Source organism: Girardinichthys multiradiatus, chromosome 4 (genome assembly GCF_021462225.1).
Source record: "Girardinichthys multiradiatus isolate DD_20200921_A chromosome 4, DD_fGirMul_XY1, whole genome shotgun sequence".
Taxonomy (NCBI): domain Eukaryota; kingdom Metazoa; phylum Chordata; class Actinopteri; order Cyprinodontiformes; family Goodeidae; genus Girardinichthys; species Girardinichthys multiradiatus.
The window spans coordinates 44151263-44176032 of record NC_061797.1 but is presented as its reverse complement, the minus strand read 5'-3'; the positions used below and the strand labels follow the sequence as shown (position 1 = coordinate 44176032).

General features: G+C 38.3%; 1 protein-coding gene, 1 long non-coding RNA gene and 2 other non-coding genes across 4 annotated transcripts in view; all 4 read left to right on the top strand.

Moving 5' to 3' along the window:
* lrp4 (low density lipoprotein receptor-related protein 4) overlaps nucleotides 1-13501 on the top strand; it is a 140336-nt gene extending 126835 nt beyond the window's left edge. The window contains exons 24-38 of the mRNA XM_047362906.1: nucleotides 71-157; nucleotides 235-406; nucleotides 538-700; nucleotides 846-1071; nucleotides 1440-1743; nucleotides 1940-2158; nucleotides 2471-2605; nucleotides 3672-3780; nucleotides 4139-4283; nucleotides 6292-6405; nucleotides 7667-7778; nucleotides 8291-8352; nucleotides 8828-8915; nucleotides 9019-9160; nucleotides 10881-13501. Of these exons, the coding sequence (XP_047218862.1) occupies nucleotides 71-157; nucleotides 235-406; nucleotides 538-700; nucleotides 846-1071; nucleotides 1440-1743; nucleotides 1940-2158; nucleotides 2471-2605; nucleotides 3672-3780; nucleotides 4139-4283; nucleotides 6292-6405; nucleotides 7667-7778; nucleotides 8291-8352; nucleotides 8828-8915; nucleotides 9019-9160; nucleotides 10881-11222 (2420 nt within the window). The 3' untranslated portion in view covers nucleotides 11223-13501. The remainder of the gene's footprint in view (nucleotides 1-70; nucleotides 158-234; nucleotides 407-537; nucleotides 701-845; nucleotides 1072-1439; nucleotides 1744-1939; nucleotides 2159-2470; nucleotides 2606-3671; nucleotides 3781-4138; nucleotides 4284-6291; nucleotides 6406-7666; nucleotides 7779-8290; nucleotides 8353-8827; nucleotides 8916-9018; nucleotides 9161-10880) is intronic.
* Nucleotides 13502-16033: 2532 nt separating this feature from the next.
* Nucleotides 16034-22049, top strand: LOC124866485. Its single transcript, XR_007037837.1, has 6 exons — nucleotides 16034-17062; nucleotides 17430-17546; nucleotides 18373-18446; nucleotides 19374-19472; nucleotides 20616-20714; nucleotides 20849-22049. It is a non-coding gene; the product is annotated as an uncharacterized LOC124866485 (long non-coding RNA).
* On the top strand, nucleotides 17608-17722 carry LOC124867659. Its single transcript, XR_007038122.1, has one exon. It is a non-coding gene; the product is annotated as a small nucleolar RNA SNORD67 (small nucleolar RNA).
* Nucleotides 19160-19272, top strand: LOC124867660. The gene has a single exon (XR_007038123.1). It is a non-coding gene; the product is annotated as a small nucleolar RNA SNORD67 (small nucleolar RNA).
* Nucleotides 22050-24770: the final 2721 nt, after the last annotated feature.

The following is a 24770-nucleotide window of genomic DNA, read 5'->3' as shown; positions in this document are numbered from 1 at the left end:
TTTTTCCAAATACTTAATCACCTGCTGAGTGGGGCAGAAATTGGAGTGTTTTATGTGTTGTCTTTTGCAGGGAAAGTCTATTGGTCTGACAGCACGCTGAAGAAAATTAGCAGAACCAACATTAATGGAACAGCCCATGAAGACATCATATCTACAGGTTTAGGCGGACAGCATACATTACGGTGTAACTCCACTCTGTCATGTTGTGGTTACTCAAGCTTTGTCTCTCTGCAGGGTTGATGACGACTGATGGATTGGCGGTGGATGCTGTTGGCAGGAAGATTTACTGGACCGACACTGGAATCAACCGTATTGAAGTGGCCAACCTGGATGGCTCAATGAGAAAAGTTCTTGTGTGGCAGAACCTTGACAGCCCCCGAGCGATAGCCCTCTACCATGAGATGGGGTGAGATGGCTAGACTATTAACTGTTCTGCAGTTGCTGTTGCATTTACTCATTTTTGTTGGAATTTTTGATGGTGATATAAATTTATGCTTTTAATTTTGTCTTGCCCATCTATTTGTTTTTGCTTTTCAGTTACATGTACTGGACGGACTGGGGAGAGCATGCTAAGCTAGAACGCTCAGCTATGGATGGATCGGACCGCGTGGTCCTCATAAGTAACAACCTGGGTTGGCCTAATGGCCTGGCTATTGACACGGCTGGATCACAGTTACTGTGGGCCGACGCTCACACTGAGGTCAGTACTAACTGCACTACCATTTTTGTACAAGTCTTGTGTTTTATCACCCAGGTCACATTTCTGATGATTTCTCATGATATACTAAATTGAATTGATTGTGTTCTTTCTGATGTATCAGTGTTAATCCATCTTCTCACTGTAGCGTATTGAGGCAGCTGACCTAAATGGGCAAAATCGACACACCCTTGTGACTCCTGTCCAGCACCCCTATGGTTTGACCCTTCTGGGCTCTCATATCTACTGGACCGACTGGCAGAGCCGCAGCATCCAGAGAGCTGACAAGAACAACGGGGCCAACACCATTACGGTCCGAGGAAATCTGCCAGGCCTGATGGACATCCAAGCCGTGGACAGAGAGAGGCCACTTGGTGAGAATGAGGATAAGAAGTGGATTGATTTCCTATTATTAGAAGGGTTTGTGTGATAAAGCTCAGATGAATGCTTTCCATCTCCACCTGTTTTATCCATCCATCCACCATTTTGTCCAGTCTGGTTTTTTTTTTCCACAGCATATTTAAAATTTGACCTTTTAAAGAAACATCTGCAACAAATTCATTGTCATTTATTTTTGTTATACTTTTATAATGGTCCAGAAAACGTCTGGAATTTTAAAATGGAAATAAGCAGGAAAACGGGAATAATAAGATGCAAGCATGCAAGTTATGTTGTACGTCTGATTTATTATAGGGTGCGCCTTTGTCTTTTTTCTGAGCTGTTCTTTCTGTGGCTTTTTTAGGTTTTAACAAATGCGCCCAGAGAAATGGAGGGTGCACTCACCTCTGCCTGCCTCGTCCTAATGGTACTTCCTGTGCGTGTCCTACTGGAATTCAGCTCAAGGGAGATGGCAGGTCATGCGACAACTCTCCAGAGACCTACCTGATCTTCTCCAACCGTGTCAGTGTCCGCAGAATCTCCCTGGACACCAGCGACCACACCGATGTGCATGTACCAGTTCCCGAGCTGCACAATGTCATCTCACTAGACTATGACAGTGTTGATGGAAAACTTTATTACACCGATGTCACCCTGGATGTTATCAGGTGAAAAATGCACTAAGTTCTGTAAGAAAAGCTTCATTATGGTTTGGTTTAAATATTAATTGCTAATTTCTTTCTGTTTTTTTATTTAACAACTAACTGAGAATTAAATGGAGAAGTGAGATGTGTTGCTGTAGCTCAGTCATTAATGGTTTATTTGCTAATTACAGTTTACAGAACATGTTTGTTTCTTCTTTAGGAGGGCTAATCTAGACGGCAGTGGCATGGAAACAGTTATCAGCCAGGGCCTTAAGACCACAGATGGATTGGCTGTGGACTGGGTGGCCAGAAACATGTACTGGACTGACACGGGGCGCAACACCATTGAGGTGGCGCGCCTGGACGGGACATGCCGCAAAGTCCTGGTGAACAACAGCTTGGATGAACCACGAGCGATTGCAGTGTTCCCAAGCAAAGGGTAAGAGTGGAGACTTACCGGGGCTTCACTTTCAAATAAAAAAGAGAAAGTAGGTGGTACATAGTATAGTAATGACAATGTTTTTGATCAAAGCACAAAAATTGAAATGCATTTGTTCATTTGCAAAGATCCCATAGCTAACACTTCTTGCTCCACCCCCATGTTGCTACAATCTTATTGCTGACAGAGAATTTCAAAGAAGAGAAAATATGAATGACTGACATGGATGCAGGTTTACTGCATTATATTTGGGCTATTCTATCTCTAAAATTACTTATTTATCACAAAATGAAGTTCTACCGTTGTTTGCAGGTTTCTCTTTTGGACTGACTGGGGGCACATTGCGAAGATTGAGAGATCACATCTTGATGGATCCGATCGAAAGGTTCTAATCAATACTGACCTGGGATGGCCCAATGGTCTCACGCTAGACTATGACACAAGAAGGTTAGAAAAAAAAATATGGATAAAATACTTTTATGGTAGTCTTTAGTCCAGGCATGCTTTCATTGAGAAGATATCAAGACCATTGTGTTTTGACAGGATAAGGTTTTACTTATAGTTTATTTGGTTTAGAGCTTGGAGACTAAATTCACCCAGCTGTAAAGGTTTTATCAAAGGGTGGAAGAGTGGTGTAACTGAAGACAGAAATTCACTGATAGATATATTAACTCATTGTGCCATGGCCAATAGTTTTGTCCATTGAACGAATTAAACATACTGATCAGGCATATCATCTTGATGAGTGATAAGTTAGTTGAGTAACACTAATCATCTCTTCCTCATGTGTGCCTAACATATCCTATGAGATATGTTAGGCACACATGAGGCAGCATGTGAACATTTTGTCATGAAAAGTGGGTGTGTTTAAAAACATGAAAAATGGGCGAACATAGGATTTGAGGAGTTTGACAAGGGCTAAATTGTATTTGGTCAGAGCATCTCAAAAACAGCAGCTTTGTTGGGTGGTGCTGGTCTGTCGTGGTCTTTGCCTATCTAAGTGATGGAGACTGGAGCCAAAACTGACCCTTGTGTTCCAGTTCAACAGACGAGATACTTCTTCAACACTTGGTGTGTTAGAGAAGTTAATGCTGGTTCTGATAGAAAGGTGGCAGAATGCATTGCAGTTTATTGCAAATGGGGCTATGGTGGATAAATGTATTTTCTCCTTAATTTCTAGTTAATAGTATTTGTGGAATGCAGCAATGCTATTAAAGCTAGTGTCATGTAACAGCACTGTGTGTGACCTGTAATTATTTATCAAACAAATCTGTTTAGTAGATCTGTAGTCAGATGATGTTACATACTAATGTTAACAAACTAATGGTTAATTCTAATAAATAAAGATCCATTAAACATTTAATTTAGTGTTCAAGACATTTTTATTGTATGAATATGTATTTTATGATGCAGCGTAACTATGTTCTGGAGCTCATATTTTTATTGTAGGTATTTGCTCATACAGAAGAAATGAGCCATGGTGTCCCTTATGACTCTTTAATTTTCTTCGTAGAATCTTCTGGGTGGATGCCCACTTGGACAGGATTGAGAGCTCAGACCTGACTGGAAAGCTGCGTCAGATCCTCGTTAGTCCCGTGTTGCACCCTTTCGCCCTCACACAGGTACTCTCCTTAACCCACTCAGCTCAGCTAAGAATCACAGGGCTGACCCTCCCTCGTGGCTGCCTCCTCTATTCACCTGCTCTCTTTGACTCATCGGCTCACCGTGTGATTCTCATTGTCGCCTCTCCGTCCTCCAGCTCATATCGAACTCATTCAACTTAACCATTTCGCCTACTTTCCTTCCACTCATTTTTCTTCCTCCTCTTTCTCTCCCACCCTCTTTCCCCCCTTTCCCTTCCCTTTCTTCTCTCACCTCCCTTGCTCCTTGTCTGTGTTTTTCCTCTTCTCTTCTTCTCCCCCGTTTCCCCAGTCGAAGCCGGTGTCCTCCCCTCTAACTCCTTTCTCCCGACTCTCGCAGCAAGACCGCTGGATCTACTGGACGGACTGGCAGACTAAGTCCATCCAGCGAGTGGATAAACACACTGGCCGAAATAAGGAAACTGTGCTGGCCAATGTGGAGGGCCTGATGGATATAATAGTGGTATCTCCAAACAGACAGACAGGTAAGGCATTTCTCTTGATCTCCTGGGAAACATCAAAGCTATCTTTCTGTTCAGTTGGTTTGTCTAAAGTGATGAAGCAGCAGAGAATATAACACGAATGTAGCGCCATCTACTGGTGAGGGAGTATGACCACTGACAACCCAGGTTAGTACAGGTCCTTCTCAAAATATTAGCATATTGTGATAAAGTTCATTATTTTCCATAATGTCATGATGAAAATTTAACATTCATATATTTTAGATTCATTGCACACTAACTGAAATATTTCAGGTCTTTTATTGTCTTAATACGGATGATTTTGGCATACAGCTCATGAAAACCCAAAATTCCTATCTCACAAAATTAGCATATCATTAAAAGGGTCTCTAAACGAGCTATGAACCTAATCATCTGAATCAACGAGTTAACTCTAAACACCTGCAAAAGATTCCTGAGGCCTTTAAAACTCCCAGCCTGGTTCATCACTCAAAACCCCAATCATGGGTAAGACTGCCGACCTGACTGCTGTCCAGAAGGCCACTATTGACACCCCCAAGCAAGAGGGTAAGACACAGAAAGACATTTCTGAACGAATAGGCTGTTCCCAGAGTGCTGTATCAAGGCACCTCAGTGGGAAGTGTGTGGGAAGGAAAAAGTGTGGCAGAAAACGCTGCACAACGAGAAGAGGTGACCGGACCCTGAGGAAGATTGTGGAGAAGGGCCGATTCCAGACCTTGGGGGACCTGCGGAAGCAGTGGACTGAGTCTGGAGTAGAAACATCCAGAGCCACCGTGCACAGGCGTGTGCAGGAAATGGGCTACAGGTGCCGCATTCCCCAGGTCAAGCCACTTTTGAACCAGAAACAGCGGCAGAAGCGCCTGACCTGGGCTACAGAGAAGCAGCACTGGACTGTTGCTCAGTGGTCCAAAGTACTTTTTTCGGATGAAAGCAAATTCTGCATGTCATTCGGAAATCAAGGTGCCAGAGTCTGGAGGAAGACTGGGGAGAAGGAAATGCCAAAATGCCAGAAGTCCAGTGTCAAGTACCCACAGTCAGTGATGGTCTGGGGTGCCGTGTCAGCTGCTGGTGTTGGTCCACTGTGTTTTATCAAGGGCAGGGTCAATGCAGCTAGCTATCAGGACATTTTGGAGCACTTCATGCTTCCATCTGCTGAAAAGCTTTATGGAGATGAAGATTTCATTTTTCAGCACAACCTGGCACCTGCTCACAGTGCCAAAACCACTGGTAAATGGTTTACTGACCATGGTATCACTGTGCTCAATTGGCCTGCCAACTCTCCTGACCTGAACCCCATAGAGAATCTGTGGGATATTGTGAAGAGAACGTTGAGAGACTCAAGACCCAACACTCTGGATGAGCTAAAGGCCGCTATCGAAGCATCCTGGGCCTCCATAAGACCTCAGCAGTGCCACAGGCTGATTGCCTCCATGCCACGCCGCATTGAAGCAGTCATTTCTGCCAAAGGATTCCCGACCAAGAATTGAGTGCATAACTGTACATGATTATTTGAAGGTTGACGTTTTTTGTATTAAAAACACTTTTCTTTTATTGGTCGGATGAAATATGCTAATTTTGTGAGATAGGAATTTTGGGTTTTCATGAGCTGTATGCCAAAATCATTCGTATTAAGACAATAAAAGACCTGAAATATTTCAGTTAGTGTGCAATGAATCTAAAATATATGAATGTTAAATTTTCATCATTACATTATAGAAAATAATTAACTTTATCACAATATGCTAATTTTTTGAGAAGGACCTGTATTATATTATATTATATTATATAATATTATATTATATTTTGGTTTTAGTTTAAAATAATGTCACTTCTCTTGTCTACTTAGATCTTATATATAGAGATCTTCTTGTATCCTAGGGGTTATAGTTTGTTCCAATAAAAACAAAGCAAACTGCAGTGTCCTCATAAAGGGAGCTAAACCAAGACATTTTATTTTTAAATAACCCAATCCAACTCTTTCATGCCCCTTGTTCTCCTTCCTGTCAATTAGGTACTAACCTGTGTGGAATAAATAATGGAGGCTGCACTCATCTTTGCTTTGCCAAGACCAACAGTTTTGTTTGCGCTTGCCCAGATGAACCAGATGGGGGACCCTGTTCTACTGGTTAGTGTTCTCTGTTAACACTTCATGGGACTGAATCCTCACATAAACAGCAGTGACTTATACATATGATTGTAGGTTAGGATTTTCTTATCCACGGATTTGAGAAAATTTGGAGGAAAAATGTTTTTACACTTAATGTAGTATTATCTAGAAGTCCGTTACAGCAAATTTTTTGTGGTTCTTTAGTATCAGTGTGTTGCTTAGAAGCATGTTTCCATAACTTTAGCATTGATTTTTATTATTTAAAAAAAGTAAATTATAATAAAAGTATTTTTCAACACCATCAGGCAACCAGATCCACCGAACAGTTTGCCTAACCTGTGAGGACAGGACAATAGGACAAAGTCCACAGTTTTATATTAAAAATATTACAAAAACATTAAGATAAATTAATGTTTGGCCATCACTGTACAGGGTTCCTATGTAATCTGAGAAGTATGTAATTTAATGTAAGTGTGTACTATGTTAGTATTGAAAAAGAAAAAAGTACTGAGAAAAGTATTTTATCATCAGCCATTATTTCCTATCCCACTATCTGAAAGTTTCCATCCAACTTATTGTCAGTGGTTTTTGCTGATTCCATATTGAAATCAGAATCAGAATAACAATATTTGCACTGACCGATGTTTTGCGTCACCATTGCACAGCATTCTAGAACTGAGAGTCTTGAAAAGCATATGTAATTTTGTCATGAACAGTTGTTTGGATCTTTGATAAGAGCAGTAGAAATCATATCTCAATTCTACAACGGCAATAGAAGGAATATTTTAGCATTTGACATAACCTTCTCAAAAAAAGTTGAAAAATACCATCAATCGGATAAACAAAAATGCAGCAATATGAATTCATATTCTGGATTTAATGTGGCAATTCCTCATTATTTAAGTTAACCCCCTGTTGCTCACATTATACCAAGTTCAATAATAAGCAGTTTCACTGTATTTTAGTTTTTATCCTTCCCCCCAAAGAATTATGTAATGTAATTTTCTTTATGTAAATAACCATTACTATCTTCGTAATGTTTTGCCAGGAAGATTTTGTTGTTCATGATGTTTTGCAGGAAGCTCTTATTGCCCAATCCTAATATAAAGCAAGCAGCAATTAATACATAACTTTCTTGAAGAAGACTTAAAGATGCCAGGTGTAAAAGTTTCAAAATCTCTGGTTATAGTTTTTAAATAACCAAAAGATACAAAAAAAAGAACATAACTTCAAGTTGACTTCTGTATACTCAGATTCTTACTCATATGTGTTGGTTCAGTTCCAGGTTACATCCCCACTTCTCCCACCAAAAGTGCCAACAGCACTCCTGTTCCCAAAAAGATCCCCAACGTACCAACAGAACCGCCACACAGGGGACCCTCACTGATCAAGTATGTTTGTTTATATGTTTGTTTGAAAATGAAATTAAACATTAAATGTTGTGAAAGATAGCATAGTTGGTATAGCAGTATGGCATTTAAAGGCATAAAAACAAGATTGTATTATGAATTTGAATGCATTATATATAAATTGAAATTAATCTAACCAGTTTCAGCTTTGAAATTACACTAGGTGGCAATCAGGGCTCTATAAAAAAATTGAAGTGAAAGTATTTGATAATAGCTGCATTGGGTCAAAATCACTTTTGCTGAATTTTCTGATGTATAGGAAAGAGAATATACATCATTTTTTATAGACTGGTTTTGGTCTAAAATAAGCTGCTCATTTGGTTTTAAGCTGTTTTGAAGTGCTTGGGGAATTGTCACAGTCCCATTAAGGACATCATAAAACTTACAGAGCTGAAACACAGTTGTGAAAGGTTTCCACAGAAAAACCTCCTCATTGCCTTTTTTGTGACAACACAAGATTACGACAAGCAGAGCTGTCTTCTTATTTTTCCCAGCTGCACTGACAAGGATTTAAACGCCGTGGGCTGCATGAACACAGTGGTGACAGCCCCTCATGGTGAGTACACAGACAAGACACACTTCTGATCTTTGCACGCTGGTAGTAATCTACAAACAATACTCTCATTTTTATTCTCCTGTTTGTGATACTGAGTATAACAGCAAAAGAACACCTAATAGATTTTCTGTACATAAATCCATGACTGTTTATAACTTTTAAGATACCTTTTTCTTTCTTTAGGCCTCATTTTTTACTTGTATAAAATGTGCTCTAAAAATATGTCAGAAATGATTTTTTTGGTACAAATGTTGGCAAGTGGAAAAACTAGATTTGACTGGGAAAGTTTGCACACCTGAACAAACTCTGGCCTGTGTTCTTGAATATTTAAAGTCACAGTTGTGTAGTGAATTAAGTGCTTCGTTCTTATCCATTTATAAATAACAGATATGGTAAATCACTTAATTTATTGCTGAACACTAAAACACCTCAGTGCTAATGTAAAATATTTGCATTTTTAATATGTCTGTTTTAGGAGAAGGACTTCATATCAGCTATGTGATTGGTGGGGTTCTCACCATCCTGGCGATTCTGATCCTTATAGCTGCTTTTATCATTTACAGGTCAGTCTTCTGCTAATTGCTCAACTTATGCATATGCATAAACTAAATATAATTTTGATTCTCAACAAATATTCATGGTATTTTTTTGGTTTTTGCCCAACAGACACAAAAAGTCTAAATTTGCTGAACCCGGTGTGAGCAATCTGACCTACAGCAACCCCTCATACCGAACATCCACACAAGAGGTCAAGATCGAAACATCACAGAAGCCTCCGATATACAACCAGCTTCGATATAAGAAGGAGGTAAAGGCCATGTTAACAGTGGAGTCATTGCAAGGAAAACTGAGACCCCATGAGTTTTGAGGGATTTATCAGAGATAGCTTTAACTTTTATCTCTGTTCAGATTCCCTGTTCTGAATATTGCAGGTTGTGACTTTCACGGCCCACAGACACCAGCGCTCACCTTCTCCCCATTTTTTTCTTCACCGCTACAGCTCTCTCATCCCTACAATTCTCTCTCTCCCTTTATCTTTTGACCCACTTGTTCCAAGGAGAGGTAGCTGCACGGCATGAAAGACTGGTGTCCCAGTGGTGTCAGATGTTATTTCTTTAGTTTGTTACTGCATGAAATCTGCTGTCCAAAAATTGCTAACACCTCTGTTTTTTAAGATTGGATAGATAAAAATGCTCAAAAAGCTCAGATAGCATTGAGGCACGCAAAACAATCTTTTCTTAAAATCTTCCTGTGTTTAAGTTTAGATGATGCAATTCCACACACCACAGACTAAACATGTAGCACCTAACTTTAAAAGGTAAAAACTAACAGAAGGCAAGCACATCATTACTGAAAATTATCCACCTTAAGCCCTTAGTTGTGACTGATACTTTGTTTTGGAGTGATAAACTGCCTGGTTTTTAATTAATCGATCTAGTGATGCCTGCTTTTAACATACTGAAGATGAAATGTTTCGTAATGTTGCATATTTTTATTTCAACTAGAATTAACTGTTAACAGGTGTAAATTACAGAGAAACTAAAAAACCTTTCCAACACACAGCATTTTCTGTTTTTGGCTGATGAATACAAAGTTAAAGACAATGAAGACCAATTTAAGAGACAGGTTTCCCAGGTTTTTAACTAATTATAAACTGGAAAATTTGGTCTGCCCCATCCCTTTATTGTGATATCCCCAAATAAGATCCAGTGCAGGTAATTGCATCCAATACTCACCTGTTTAGTAAATGGAGTTAAAGAACAATAGAGAACTAACCACGTGATAAAGACCAGTGAGTACAGGGTGGGGATTTAGGTTACAAAAATAGATCTCAAACTTTAAACATCATACAGAGAACTATTCAGTGCAGCAAACATGTTGAAGAAAATGCTTATGTCAGATGATACAAAATTTTATTTTTCTGGCCTACATCATCCTGAACATGCCATGCCAACTATGAAACATGGTAGTGGCAGCATCATGATTTTCTTTAGCAGAGACGGCTACCCTGCTCAGAGCTGAATACAACTTGGATGAAAACATATTGGAGCAGAACAGTAACCTTAAACATAAAGCCAGAACTACAATAGAATGGCTTAAGTTTAAGCAGAGTCATGTGCTAGAATATTCCAGACATCGATCCAATTGAAAAAAAAAAAAAAAAAAAAAGTCATGATGTGTGTTTGGATGGGTTGTACTGGAATTCTAATTTCCCCTCGGGGATCAATAAAGTATCTTTGAATTTGAATTGAATTGAATTGAATTCAGTCTGACTGAGCTTAAAGCTATTTAGCAAAGAAGAAACTCTAGTTCTACAAAGCCAGTAGATTCCAGATTTGTATTTGTCAAAACAGTTGAAAACCATGTAGCATTTTCCTTCTACTTCACAATTATGCACTAATTTGTGTTGGTCTATCACATAAAATCCTGAATAAATATTTTGTAACAAAATGTAAAAGTGTAAGGGTATGAGTACTTTTTGAAGACACTTTGCCAACCACATTAATCAACAATTTCTTCTTATCCAGGGTGGAGTTGATGGAGGCTACATGAAGGAGAAGATCCGCATAGTGGAGGGGGTGTGTCTCCTGTCCAACGACGAGCTTTACTGGGATGACCTCAAGCAAATCAAGCCATCTCGAGGCGGCCTGCACACCTGCATGCGCACCGACACCGTGTCCCTGCAGGCCAGCAGCGCTTCGCTCGACGACGGCGAGAGGGAGCAGCTCCTGCAGGAGGAGGCGTCCGAATGCTCCTCCATAACCACGCTGACCCCATCGGCCATCACCCCACAACGCCACACCCAGCACAACCTGCCCGACACCGGCTGGGCTACCATACGCAAACCCTCGACCGAGAGCGAAGTGTGAGAGAGATTCCATCTGCCCTTCATCTCAACCATTCATCACATAATACACACACACACATGCAGACACCCGTGTTCAGAGCTGGTACAAATTCAAAGATTAACTGAAACTTATGTAAAGTAATAGTTCATATGAATCTGGTTAGACACAAAAAACATCTCCTGTCTTTGAAACTGGAGCTCCGTCCTGCTTAAACACATACACACAGAACAGCAGTACTCCAAGTGTCGCTTCCTCCAGGCAAAGTGATAAACTAAAGGAGCATGCTGGTTTAAGAAAGTAAAGGACTCCAGGGAGAATGTAAACAGAGACGCTGAGACTATCTGGAGCCGTTTTAAAGGACGGAGACTCAAAAAGACGAATGCATCTCTGTACCTCAAGTCTATTTTTGGGACAAAGCTAAACCAACATATATTACATGGATGATTCAACAACAGTGCTCGCTCACATGCCAGTCATGTCTATATGAACTCTATTTATAAACTTTTTCTTTTTTTACTTGAGTGGGTTTTTGATGAGTGTCGTGTGAGCAGTTGTGCAGCAGGACTCAGTTTTGTTTTATGACAGTGCCAAAGGGCGAGACTTCACACGGTCTCCATGTTTCCCTCTCCGCCTTCTCTTGCATTTGAGATTCATAATAATCCCGGGACATTTTTTTGCTTCTTCACTTGCAGGTTGTAAACCTCTCTTCTGAATTTTTCTTCTGATTCTGATACAGCCTCCAAACAGGAAAAATAGGAGCTACTCTTAGAAGGTCTGTGTATTGTCTGCAAACATAGCTGAAAAAGTCTTTTTTAGTTGATATTTCAGAGCATGTATATCTTTGAACATAGCAAACAAGCTTTGAGGGTGCAAATCCCAAGTGTGAAACACTTTAATCTTTCTCCTTCAGTTGTATATTTAATATCATATTAATTATAAAATGTTAATGACATTTTTCTTACTTAGCTGTTTAGCCTTGCAGATTGATGGAAACATTTCAACGCAACTTGGTCATTTAAATTTAGCATATCTTTCATAATCTTCCCCTAAAAAAGTTAAATATTACCTATAGTAGCACTTACTTTTAGAATGTAAAGCTCCTTAATGCTAACTAACTCAGTACTTCACTGTATAGCAGGGTAAAACGAACTCCTCAGACTTCTGTTTATTTAATTTCCCCTTTTAAATGTATAATGCATTGGCTTTTACATGGTACTCATGTCTGTGATAACCTTTCAGTTTTGGTTTGGAGATAATCATAATAAACCTCGTGTTAGCAACATGATTACAGTTCAATTTGGCTTTCTGCTTTTGTGGCATACTGTTTAGAGGCAACCGGATCACAAATCTGGCACAAAGGTATTTACTTAGTCAAATGCTGTTTAGTTAAATGAGAACATTTTTCACTTTGCAACTTGATTTTAACAATCTGCATTGTTAAAGCAGTGGTCAACAAACAGTACAGCTGGCAAGCCTCACCTCAGACAGTGAGGATTCTCCTGTAGAAATGTCTCTGACATCATACTCTGCAACGTATTCTGGGTATTGCTTTTACATTATTTACTACAGTTCTTGCTGTTTAAATGCAGTACAAAATAATATATCGCTATACAGACAAATATATCTTTTTGATGCAATAGAGCCGTGTATTTTGAAGTATCTGCTACAAGCTCAGCAACTTGCTGATTTGCTGCTAGACTAAGCACTGAGGCCAATGGAAGAGGGTCTTGGCAGCTACATAACTACAGTCTCTGAGGTTTAGTTGACAGTAGGCCTTCGGTGCATCGTGACAGCCCAGTATTACAGTAATTTATCCCAGCTCACAGTCTGTCCAACTCTGCTGCAGGAAATGCTAAAAACTGTACAGATTTTACCATATGGATTTAACCAAATGTTTCTGTTTATATTGTGTTAATGGATTTTTAGTCTTTTGTACAAAGGGATTTCATGACCGTTTTTAGACTTGTATTAATTTTACTCACTGGAGATAAAAAAAAGTGTTTTGTTTTTGCTGGATTATTTTAACCACTGTGTTTTTAAGCTTTGTAAATGATAGGGAATGTGCCAGTTATTTAATAGTGCTCTTTTATCTTATGAAATACTGGTCACATACAGTTGTAAAGTTAACAAAAAGAGGTATTTATAAAAAACATTTTTTCTTTTTGGTTGTCACTTATGTGTAAATATGAAAAGACTGTATATGTATTTCCCTGGCAGTACTGACAAGCTGTGTTGTGTGATATAGTGAATTATTCCTTTGCTATCTTTTAATATAAAATGGCATTTGCATTTCATTGAAACCTTTGACTTACTCATCTTTGCAGTTTTTGCTACTATATATAGTTCACATTAGGTTTAATAATTCAGAAATAAAGGGAGAAGAGGATCAGCTATAACGTAGAAGTCAAAATGGAGCTCATCTCTTTGTGTTTTATTAACAACAAGAAATTATGCTACAAATTCATGTTTTGATCTCTAAGTTAAATTATTCATTTGAAAATGAAATGTCCCTCTAAACATAAGCAATCCACATGATTTGCTCTACTTGAATCCTTTAGATAAAAGATAATTTTCAACAGGGGAAATACTTTAAAAGAGCTACCCTCTTTGACAGGCAAAGGAAAAAGGCTGCATTGCAAACTAAGCATAGCAAGCTTACAATTAACTGACGTTTATAACAAAGGTGTTAGCAATGCAGTTCTTTAGACCCTCCAGAGTGGCTCTTAAAAATCTATGACTAAAAATAATATAATATGGTAATAATATTATAAGGTATGAGCAGTGATTATTATGTATAAATACAATAGAAATTACTACTTGGAGGAATCTTTTGTCTAATTGTCAGACAATTCCCTAAACAGAAGGAAACTTAGCAGTACAAGGTCTCTATTTTCCAGTCATTTCCAGTCATGGGTAACGCCATGGTCATTGAACCAGATTTGGGTACCTTTGGCAGTGTGGGCTGGTGCCAAGTCCTGCTGTAAAATGAAAGGAAAGCATCTCAATAAAGCTTGGGGACCAAAAACAAAATGGACCGACACCATAAGACGACCTGGCATCCCAAATCACTGAGCCAACAGTCCAGTTCTTTCTTCTTCTTAGTCCAAGTAAGACGCTTCTGATGTCTCTGGCTCAGGAATGGCTTGACACAAGGAATGTGACATTTGGAGCCCATGTGTAGGATTCATCTGTGTGTAGTGGCTCTGACTCCAGCCTCAGTCCACTCCTTGTAAAGCTCTCTCAAATTCTTGAATGGATTTTGCTTGACAATCCTCTCAAGGCTGCAGTTATGCCTGGTGCCAATGCAGCTTTTCTTTCCACACGTTTTCCTTCCACTCAATTTCCTTTGAGTATGCTATAGCTTTTCCCAATATTCTAATTTTCTGAGACACTGCATTTTGGGATTTAATTTTTTTATAGACCATAATCATCAATATTACAAAATATAAAGGCTTGAAATATTTACTCTGTGGGGAATGAAGCTGTATGAGTTTTACTATGTGAAATTAGCACCAAAAGATATTGAACTGAACCTGTCCTAATATTCAGTTTTGGGTTTTGCTGTACTTGTATTTCTCAGCCTCGGTGTGAATACAACCATATGTCAAACTCAGCAAAAGCAGAACTTGACCAGCAGAGAATTAAAGTTTTAGAATGGTTTAGCAAGAGTTTAAAAGTAAGTGTGAAAAAATATGTGTAGGGTTACCTGAAGAGGCTGGGGTTTTTTCATAATCTCCCCTCCCCTGAGAAATTGTTGTACTAAAAGGTACAAGAATGTTTAAACGTATTTATAACAGTGTCATTTTTTATTACAAAAAATCCTGCCATTATGACAGGGATGTTTTACACTTTTGATATCCAATATGCATGCAACTGAAAAATGTGTCTTTTTAATTGGTCAAATAGCTTTTCTGTTCTAAAAAATGTGTATCTTGTGGAAACAAATCCAAAAACTGCACTTTGCATTGTAATAGTTCATTTTATATTATACCCCTGGTATAAAATAATATGAAGTATAGTTCAAGAGTAGACAATTTGTGGTGTTTCTGGGCCCTGATGGTAAAATGGGCAAAAAGGGAAAATATATAAGTTACAATAAAAATGTAGACTCGATATCAGAGGTTTCCAAAGTGCGGCCAGGGGAATAATTCTGTGTGGTCATCGACCACCATATTTCAAAAATGGCACAAATGTGGCCCTCCAGCAAAAAGGAGCTGATGCAGATGCAATGTTTGTAATTTATTAGGATGAGATTTTCACTGAAATGTATATCTTCTCAAATGAACAGTGTTGTGTACAGCACAAATAACTTTTCATTTTCCATGTTTCTTTGCTTATATTTTAATAACACAGTAAGTAGGGCCAAAAACATTCAGGAACGTTTTACTCAAAAGCAGACTTGAGCACACCCATTAATTAAACCTGGCTAAAAACGGGAAAGGCTTTTGAAGAACGTCCTCGCTTTATTGCTGGAAATAGAATAAATAAATTTTGTACACCAACAAAATAGAAAAAACATTTGACCAAAAAAGTTAGGAAACTGTATACCTTTCTTTTATTTTAAGGCAAATGTTTGAGACCCTTTTTGGACTTAAAATAAGTTGCTTTTTTCTACTTTTTTTTTTCTTGCAATATTGCATATTTTATTTATTGTTGAGCAAAGAAAAATAAAATAATTCACAATTACTTTATTTTTAATTTGAGAAAAAGGAAAAAGTTATGCCCCCTGTGTGCTTTTAAGTTAGCAATGTTGGCCAGTGGTGTGAAAAGTTTGAACACATACCAAAAGAAGAAAAGCAGTGTTTATAAGATTATATTTGGTTTAAGAAAGTTTAAAAAGACAAAAACAGATTTGGTGTCTTACATAAGGTTTTAACCAGTATAATATTTGGATACTGAATAAGGGAAAATATGATGAAGCTCAAATGTTACACCTTGCAAGATAATCAGTCCTAAAATCACCTTGCTGTAAAGTATCTTGCTGTTACTAGTTAGCTGTAATACCCAAGTGATCAAAAAAATGTTTCCTGTTATAAGAATTCTTGTGAGCAAGACTGCCATGCAACTTTACAGTAACCTTGAGCAAATCAGAAGCAAGAAGCATAATTCAACAAAACCTGAAGGACAAGTGGCAGAAAGAAGCAATCATAAGATTCAAAGGAAGGTTGGAGAAGGAGAAACAAGAGAAAAGAGAAAGATTTGGACAACCTGGTCTCAACAAAACACTATTCAGAATACGTCAACATGATGTCAACGTTGTGGTGACAGTGAGCCAACATGTAATTTTAGTATGTCAGAGACATGGGAGAGAGAGATGTATAGAAGAAGAATTTAGAAAAAATAAAGTAACATTTAACGTGATAAATATACTGCAAAAAAAAAAAAAAAAAAAAATCAGGAAGTAAAATGATCAAAATTCTTATTAAGTTCTATTAGTAGGGTATGATTATCAAGAGTACATTCACAAATAAACATTTTGTTCCACACCAGTAAGTGGCGGTAATGCACACTGTCTGAATTTACCACCCCCCCAAAAAAAGAAGAAGAAGAAACCCGCGAAGCAGCGTTTGAAATTTCGCAATGGCTTTTCAAAACGTCCAATTAACGGCCTCCATATTCAAACGTTTGACCCAAAATACGGCTTGCTGCTGGAGAATTTAGGCGATTTTGTGTTAAAGTTCCGCGTAGATGTTTTGGAAAGCGGTTAAAATCCCCTTTAAGCCACAGTTGTAAACACAAGGTGGCGGTAATACACCTCAAAGCTGTTTGACAACGGTCCTTAAGGGAAAGAAGAAGACTCGCGCTGGTAAATCAACCAGCCACGTGTTTTGAAATGAAAAAATCTGTTACTCGAAAAGCAGGTAAAGTTTATGGTTGTTTTGACTTAATATTTACTGTATGAGGCCAACAGACTCGTTAGTACAAGATAAAGTGGATATCTTAAGTTTTAACTTACGTAGGTTTTTAACAACTGTTTAGGTGAATGCTTGATTCTACCTTCATTAGATTGCTAGCACTTAAGCTAATTTGGCTAGCTCATTTTTTTTTTTTTTTATTCCTCTGGATTTTATAACGATTAGGAATATTGTAGCATTTATTGCAGAGCTCATACGTCAGTTTATTTCCTCGTTCAACGTCTGGCATGTGGCATAAATTATTAAAGATGTATTGGCTTTGTTCCTCATAATTTGCCAAAATGCTTTGTTTTCGCTCCCTTTGTGTCCACAGACCTCAGTAACTACAAGGAACTTCTCTCAAAGGAGTAGAAAAATGCGTTTACTAGCAGCCATGGTGGATTTCGCTGAATGGATTATGCACCCCTTCGGTTTCAACTTGGAGTGCAAGGTACAAAATAAAAAAGACTAAAAATATACCCAGTACAAGCTCAGATCAACTGGATGGTGGGTGTGAGAGTGATGAGTTGCACTTAACAGTTGGGTTGTCTGCTGCAGTGGCATCATCAGCCCAATCCGATCCGATCTGAGGAGAGAAAATGTGCGCTGGGGCCATCTGACTACACCTCCATCCCCCCAAAAACATAGCTAACTATTAGCTTTACAAATATTTGAGAGCATGTCACATTGATTAGTCGTGTTAACCTGGGTAAATTTTGTCATAATTTATTTACGATTGTTTGATCATTTGCAGAATGTCTTTAAAAACGTTATCAAAGAAAGGTTGCTCTGTGCTACATTGTTAGTATCTATTGCTTCTGTCTCTTCATGAAATCCCAGCCTGCTTTATTATAGTTCAGATCAGTGCTCTCTGTGGGCCTTAAGCGTCCATTACAGAAAGCCACTTGTCCATTCATTTGTGTAGTGTTTTATGGTAAGCCGTTCTGGTCAGAGACTGAGGCTTCAAAGTGCTGCTGCATGCTCCCCCAGAGGTTTAAGGCAAGGGATTTTTTTCACCTCAGAAGCATCTCCTGCGTCTTTTAATTGTCAAGTATCTTCACATGTTTCAAGAATTTGCACAGTTCATTTCCTTATTGTGCTGGAAAGCACTTTAATTGATTGATTTGAAGCGCTAGTTAGAATGAATGTAAAGAGGAAAACAAAAGCATTGTTGTGACATACCATTTGAAGTTCTTTCAATATACTGAACTAAACTGGTTGTTTTTAAACTTTCCTGGAACAATCTATTCAGCCTGATTTCTTCTTGTGTTATAAAGTCTAGAGCCTGGAAGCGAAAGAAAAATCTGTGAAGATTCAAAGGCGTGAACTGGAATGTCTTCATCTCCAAAGGGTCTGTAGGAGTTAAATATTCTCTTTTTACCAGAGAGGTAAATCAGAAGGGTGAAGTGTGTAACATCCTCAAGACTGAAGCAAGTCAAAATACCTCGAGTCCCTTTGTTTTTTTTAACCTAGATGTGCCGTTCCCTTTATGAATGGAAAAATTTAGCTAGACTGCTTTAGGGCATTGTCTTTAAATTGAAAAAAAATCCCTGTGAATTATATCAGCTTTAAACATTTTAAAATGCATGGATTTTCTGTAATTTGCTGCTCTGGTTTCTGTTTTTTTTTTTTTTTTGCCAATTGCTTTTACCAATGTCAACTCATTTTTAACCATATACAAATGTTGGTTAAACAAGTCTGTTAAGACGCATCAGACATTACACGTGCTCAGCCAATGAGCGGTTTTAACTGTTTTCTGAGTATGAAATCACTACCTTTTTGTGGCTCAGAAACAACTGTGTTAATTGTAAATGAGCCTTGTGACTGACGTTCTAGGACATTTTCTTGAACTTCTTGAGGAAAACATTTCTTAGAAATGTGCAGCCTTAAATTCTTCTGCAGGGTGTATCACTGTTTGAAAAGTTGCATCTGAAAACCACTCTTTAGTTTAAAATTAGTGAAGTTGGTTGTATTAGACTTTTTTTTGTTGTTGTTGCTGTTTTTGGTTTAACTAAAATGTGCTAAATTCACAAGTGTCTCTGTGTCTTGAAGAGCTTTTGTAGAGGTGACAGTGATGAGTTGCACTATTAGCCAGGTTGCTGTTTGCAGTTGCACAGCAGGCCTGTCCTGACTCTGTGTGTTGACACCCATTGTGCACAGGGGCCATCTGAGTCACCGCTCTGTCAGAGAAAAATAGAAAATAACCTGTTATGTTCTGGTGTTAAATTAAATTTAATTTCTTTGTATTTGATTCATTGTTGTTGTTTTTTTTTCCCAGACACAAGATTGAAGGTAACACTGGGAACAGGATGTTTTTAGTCCAGAATGCATCCTGCTCACAAGTGTTCATAGATTGGGTTAAAGAAGTCCATTGCTGGTAAGCATGAAGATACTTCTCCAATATTTAAGTAATTCCTAAATATTAGAGAATTATTTTTAAAGTAGTCCATTATATTGAAAAATCTCAGCTTTGAACTTTTTCTCCTTTTTAAAAAAAGTTCTGCCATTTAAATGGGTGCATTAAACTAGTATAGCAGCACTTAGCATGGTAGCATTTAAAAAGTAGAAAGCACTCTTGTTGCATGTTGTTTTTTTCTATCTTTATTTTGATCAAGAAATATTACAGGACAGTGCAACATTTGCAAAAAGAGACGATAACAAAAAAAACCAATGGTAGGGAATCATGTTATTGAATGTCTTTCATGGTTTGTAGCTTTTCAAGGGCAGACATGGCTTTGGTTGACTTTGTGTTGGAGTGTTGTTACATGTAGCGCTCACTGAGTTCTTGATATAATTCAATATAACAAGGGAAATACTGCTGTATGTTAAGTTCAGAGTTCATTGGGCCTTCCCCTGCTATTGAATTCTGGGAAGTCAATAAAGCCTAAATATATTCATACCTCAAGCAGATTTCTTTAAAATAATATTTTAATTTTACCAATATGTTTCTTCTATTTGGAAAGTAACGCACTAATGACTTGATTGCAATAGAGAATCTGTGTAGGGAGTTAAAGCTGATATTTATTTTACGTTGTTTTATCTTTTGAAAGATGCCAGTCCCGCCAGCCAATAACAAATGTCTTGGTGGAAGGTTTTAAATCTAAATCTGCCCTGGGTATGAAAGATTTGGGCTTTTAACTAAATGTTCAGTATGTCCTCGTAATGGCTTTGCATTCTGACGGTACAGAATTTTTGTTACATAAATTGTGTTCTGAGCCTTTTATAATTAAGGTTCTATTGTAAATTGCAAATGTTTTGTCTTTTGCCTTAACCATAATTGGCAACCTGATTACTACTACTGGACTGAATTAATCTAATGGGCTTTGAATGGTAAAACTAAATCATCTAATTTAAATGATCGACAGTGTCATGTCAGTGAAGTTATATTTGATCTCCCATCTTACCGGATTCTGACAAATAATGCTTTTTATTGTTGTAACTCTAAGTCCTATTAGAAGTTAACTTTATTTATTTATTTTTTTTTGCAAAATTCATTATTTTCTCTTTTCTCTCTGTTTAGAGTCCTCCTGTTTCCTGCAGGCTTCCAGCCTTCCTTTTAAATCCTGCCATCTGTGAGCAGTTCATATAGCCCAGGTGACTGGACCACCATGCTGCACAGGTGAGATAGCGATCACTTCCAAACCAGCTTAAAATATTTCCTTTACAAATAGTTGGTGGACAGACAAGTGCAGCTGTTTTTTTTTTCGTTTTGTTTTTCACTGTGTTTATTCCTCCACTTCTGTTCCCTGGCAGATGTTGAAGTCGTGATTCAGAGCAACGTATCTGAGGTTCTGGTCAACATGAACGACTTCAGGAAGATTCAAGCTCAATACTTTTCAGCTTTGCTGCATTTTTTGTTTAGTTTTTTTGTTTGTGTCCTGTGTCAAATCTGTCGCTTCTATAACAAGACATTTTCTGAAGGTAATAAACAGTAATACATTTGCTAAATACCATGTTGGCAACAGCTTTTGTTAATGTGACATTGTAATCCTTTGAGCCCCACCAGTCGCATCTCGCTGTTCTTCTCTTGGTGTTTTTGTGGCGGTGACAGTTTGTCAGAGGGGATTGCAGGTTCAGGGGATTGTCTTGCATCAGCGACCACTGCATTTAAACGTTTGCATTTTGCTTTTGTCAGCCAGACAGGTTTCATAATGCAGGAATGCTTTTGGTTGGGAGTATATTGGGATTGTGATGAATGCACTTCACAAGAAATGCTGCAAGCAAAAATAATGTTGCAGGGTGATAAAACAATTTAAATATTTTAGTGAGGAACAAAAAATGACAAAATCAATGATAGACATGTTTTAAAATTCAATAAGACAGTATGTAGGTCCACCATTTTTACAAGATGGAGAAGAAATTTCGATGAATAAACTGGATTTTTCTTGAACAGAAGAGCAAATGGGTTTGTACAACAATATATTGCTACTAGAGAAGGAATCATTTTTACTTCTTCACATGTAATCCATAATGTCCCACAATGCTTAACAGAACAGTGTTTATGGCAAGTTTTATAAAATGAAATCTCTGTTATTAAGTTTTAATTCTTTCAGTTTGTATTGAAACATATTCTATATTTGAAACTGTATCGTGATATTTATTAAATTCAATTAATACATTGAAAAAAAAATCTTTTCTCCCTATCAGCCAGCTCTAATTCCACTTCTTACCTGCAAGAACACATGCACTGTGTCGTTACTAAGAAAACCTGAAGAAACCAATAAAAGGCGACAGATTATTTTTGTAACCGAAACACTTTTTTTTTTTTTTTCGGTTCTGATGTGATGACACAGTTGCGAGGTTCCTGGGATAATTAGATTTTCTTTGTAAAATGTGCATGTCTCTCCTAAGGCCCATTTTTATAACACTTTAATGACATGTTTTTGGCTAGTTTCTAGATCTATAACCAATGAGATGAACTCTGGAAATTGTAATAAACTCCTTCAGACATCTAGTCTCTGTTGTATTCTGCTTTTAACCACTAGGTGGCAAGTGTACATCATTGTTTTCCCACTGCTGTCTGGACTCATGTCAAGGGACTACTAAGGCAAACATTAGAAGTGTGATTTAATCCCGTTTAAAACCGATTTCCCATTGACATATTCCCTTGCAATACCTGCAGTTTTCTGTCAAATTTGTCAATCACCAATTCAGGTTTTGCTGCAGTTAACGTTTTCCTCCCACATAAAGCTCTCTCTGGATTACAGATGATTCACACCTGCCCTCAATGGAGAGTAGAGTACATTAAGCTTGGATTTTTAAGCAGTTGGTGTTTTCAACTGCTTTTGGTGCAATTGTGAAATCAGGTATTTTCTCCTAGAGTATGAGCTCTCTTTAAACACCATGAATTTAAACTTCAGGGTGTAGCTCTACCAATGAAGGGTACATTAAGAACATTCAGGTTGAATGAAAGGAACTCAGCTTTGAGGTACAAGACATGGATATATTATTCATCTTAATAGTGAGCTGAAACAGAATTTATAAAAGCAATGTCAGATAGGCAGTGTTCTTTTTCCAGACCACCCAGTTGTCATTTTTCATTTGAACTCTGTTTTAATTGCCTGTCTGAGCTGTTACCAAACAGAACCATGCAGTCCTCTTGGGCCCTTTTTCCCCCTGTTCAAGTGAAAATTACTGCACTGGACTTGAGGCTGACACACTGGCTATTGAAGAGAAGTTGTACATTATTCCTTGGAAGAGGAGAATGATGTTTTGTAAGCCGGTGTGGACTTTTCATACGTTTTCGACATTAGAGGTGTGATGTGGAATTATATGCTCTGCTTACTGTCTGTATGAAGGTAGAACTACCCTTACCTTTATGTCCTTGTTTGCTGCAGTCAAGAAGTAATTTGGTGATGGTTTTCTTTAAAGACTAACATTTTGTTTTGAGCTTTTTGGTTAAAAAAACAAAAGCAGCAGTCATGGATTATACAGCGAATATCATCAAGATCTTTTTTTCAACAATGTAGTGTTCCACTTTTTCAAGCCAAAACAACCCTGTGTCATTAAGGAATGGACTTGTGGTCTGCTGTTCTATGTGTTACCAGGATCTAGCAGATCGTTTAAGTCCTCCATGTTAGATGTTGGTCATACTTGTCTAGCACATGCTAGAGTCAAATGGATTTAGATCAGGAAAATTTGGAGGCTGGGTCTGCACCTCAGACCTGCTAGCCTCAAACCATTCCACAATCATTTCTATGTAACAGCACTCATCCTACTGAAAGCGGCAACATCCATCTGTAAATACAGTTTTCATCCCAACTCTTTAGCAATGCAGCAACAAATTGTGACTATACACTGTCTTCTGGCACCTTGCCATCAGAACTAGTTTAAACGTCAACAGCGTGAGCTCCAGTGTTTTATCTGCTGGATTGATGATCCTGTCATGGGTTACAACACATTAATGTTAAGGACAGAACGTTCACTTGCTACATATTACTAACCAGCCTCTTAATAAGTGCTGCCTTGCTACAGGTCCTTCTCAAAAAATTAGCATATTGTGATAAAGTTCATTATTTTCCATAATGTCATGATGAAAATTTAACATTCATATATTTTAGATTCATTGCACACTAACTGAAATATTTCAGGTCTTTTATTGTCTTAATACGGATGATTTTGGCATACAGCTCATGAAAACCCAAAATTCCTATCTCACAAAATTAGCATATCATTGAAAGGGTCTCTAAACGAGCTATGAACCTAATCATCTGAATCAACGAGTTAACTCTAAACACCTGCAAAAGATTCCTGAGGCCTTTAAAACTCCCAGCCTGGTTCATCACTCAAAACCCCAATCATGAGTAAGACTGCCGACCTGACTGCTGTCCAGAAGGCCACTATTGACACCCTCAAGCAAGAGGTTAAGACACAGAAAGAAATTTCTGAACGAATAGGCTGTTCCCAGAGTGCTGTATCAAGGCACCTCAGTGGGAAGTTTGTGGGAAGGAAAAAGTGTGGCAGAAAACGCTGCACAACGAGAAGAGGTGACTGGACCCTGAGGAAGATTGTGGAGAAGGGCCGATTCCAGACCTTGGGGGACCTGCGGAAGCAGTGGACTGAGTCTAGAGTAGAAACATCCAGAGCCACCGTGCACAGGCGTGTGCAGAAAATGGGCTACAGGTGCCGCATTCCCCAGACCTGGGCTACAGAGAAGCAGCACTGGACTGTTGCTCAGTGGTCCAAAGTACTTTTTTCGGATGAAAGCAAATTCTGCATGTCATTCAGAAATCAAGGTGCCAGAGTCTGGAGGAAGACTGGGGAGAAGGAAATGCCAAAATGCCAGAAGTCCAGTGTCAAGTTCCCACAGTCAGTGATGGTCTGGGGTGCCGTGTCAGCTGCTGGTGTTGGTCCACTGTGTTTTATCAAGGGCAGGGTCAATGCAGCTAGCTATCAGGAGATTTTGGAGCACTTCATGCTTCCATCTGCTGAAAAGCTTTATGGAGATGAAGATTTCATTTTTCAGCACAACCTGGCACCTGCTCACAGTGCCAAAACCACTGGTAAATGGTTTACTGACCTTGGTATCACTGTGCTCAATTGGCCTGCCAACTCTCCTGACCTGAACCCCATAGATAATCTGTGGGATATTGTGAAGAGAACGTTGAGAGACTCAAGACCCAACACTCTGGATGAGCTAAAGGCTGCTATTGAAGCATCCTGGGCCTCCATAAGA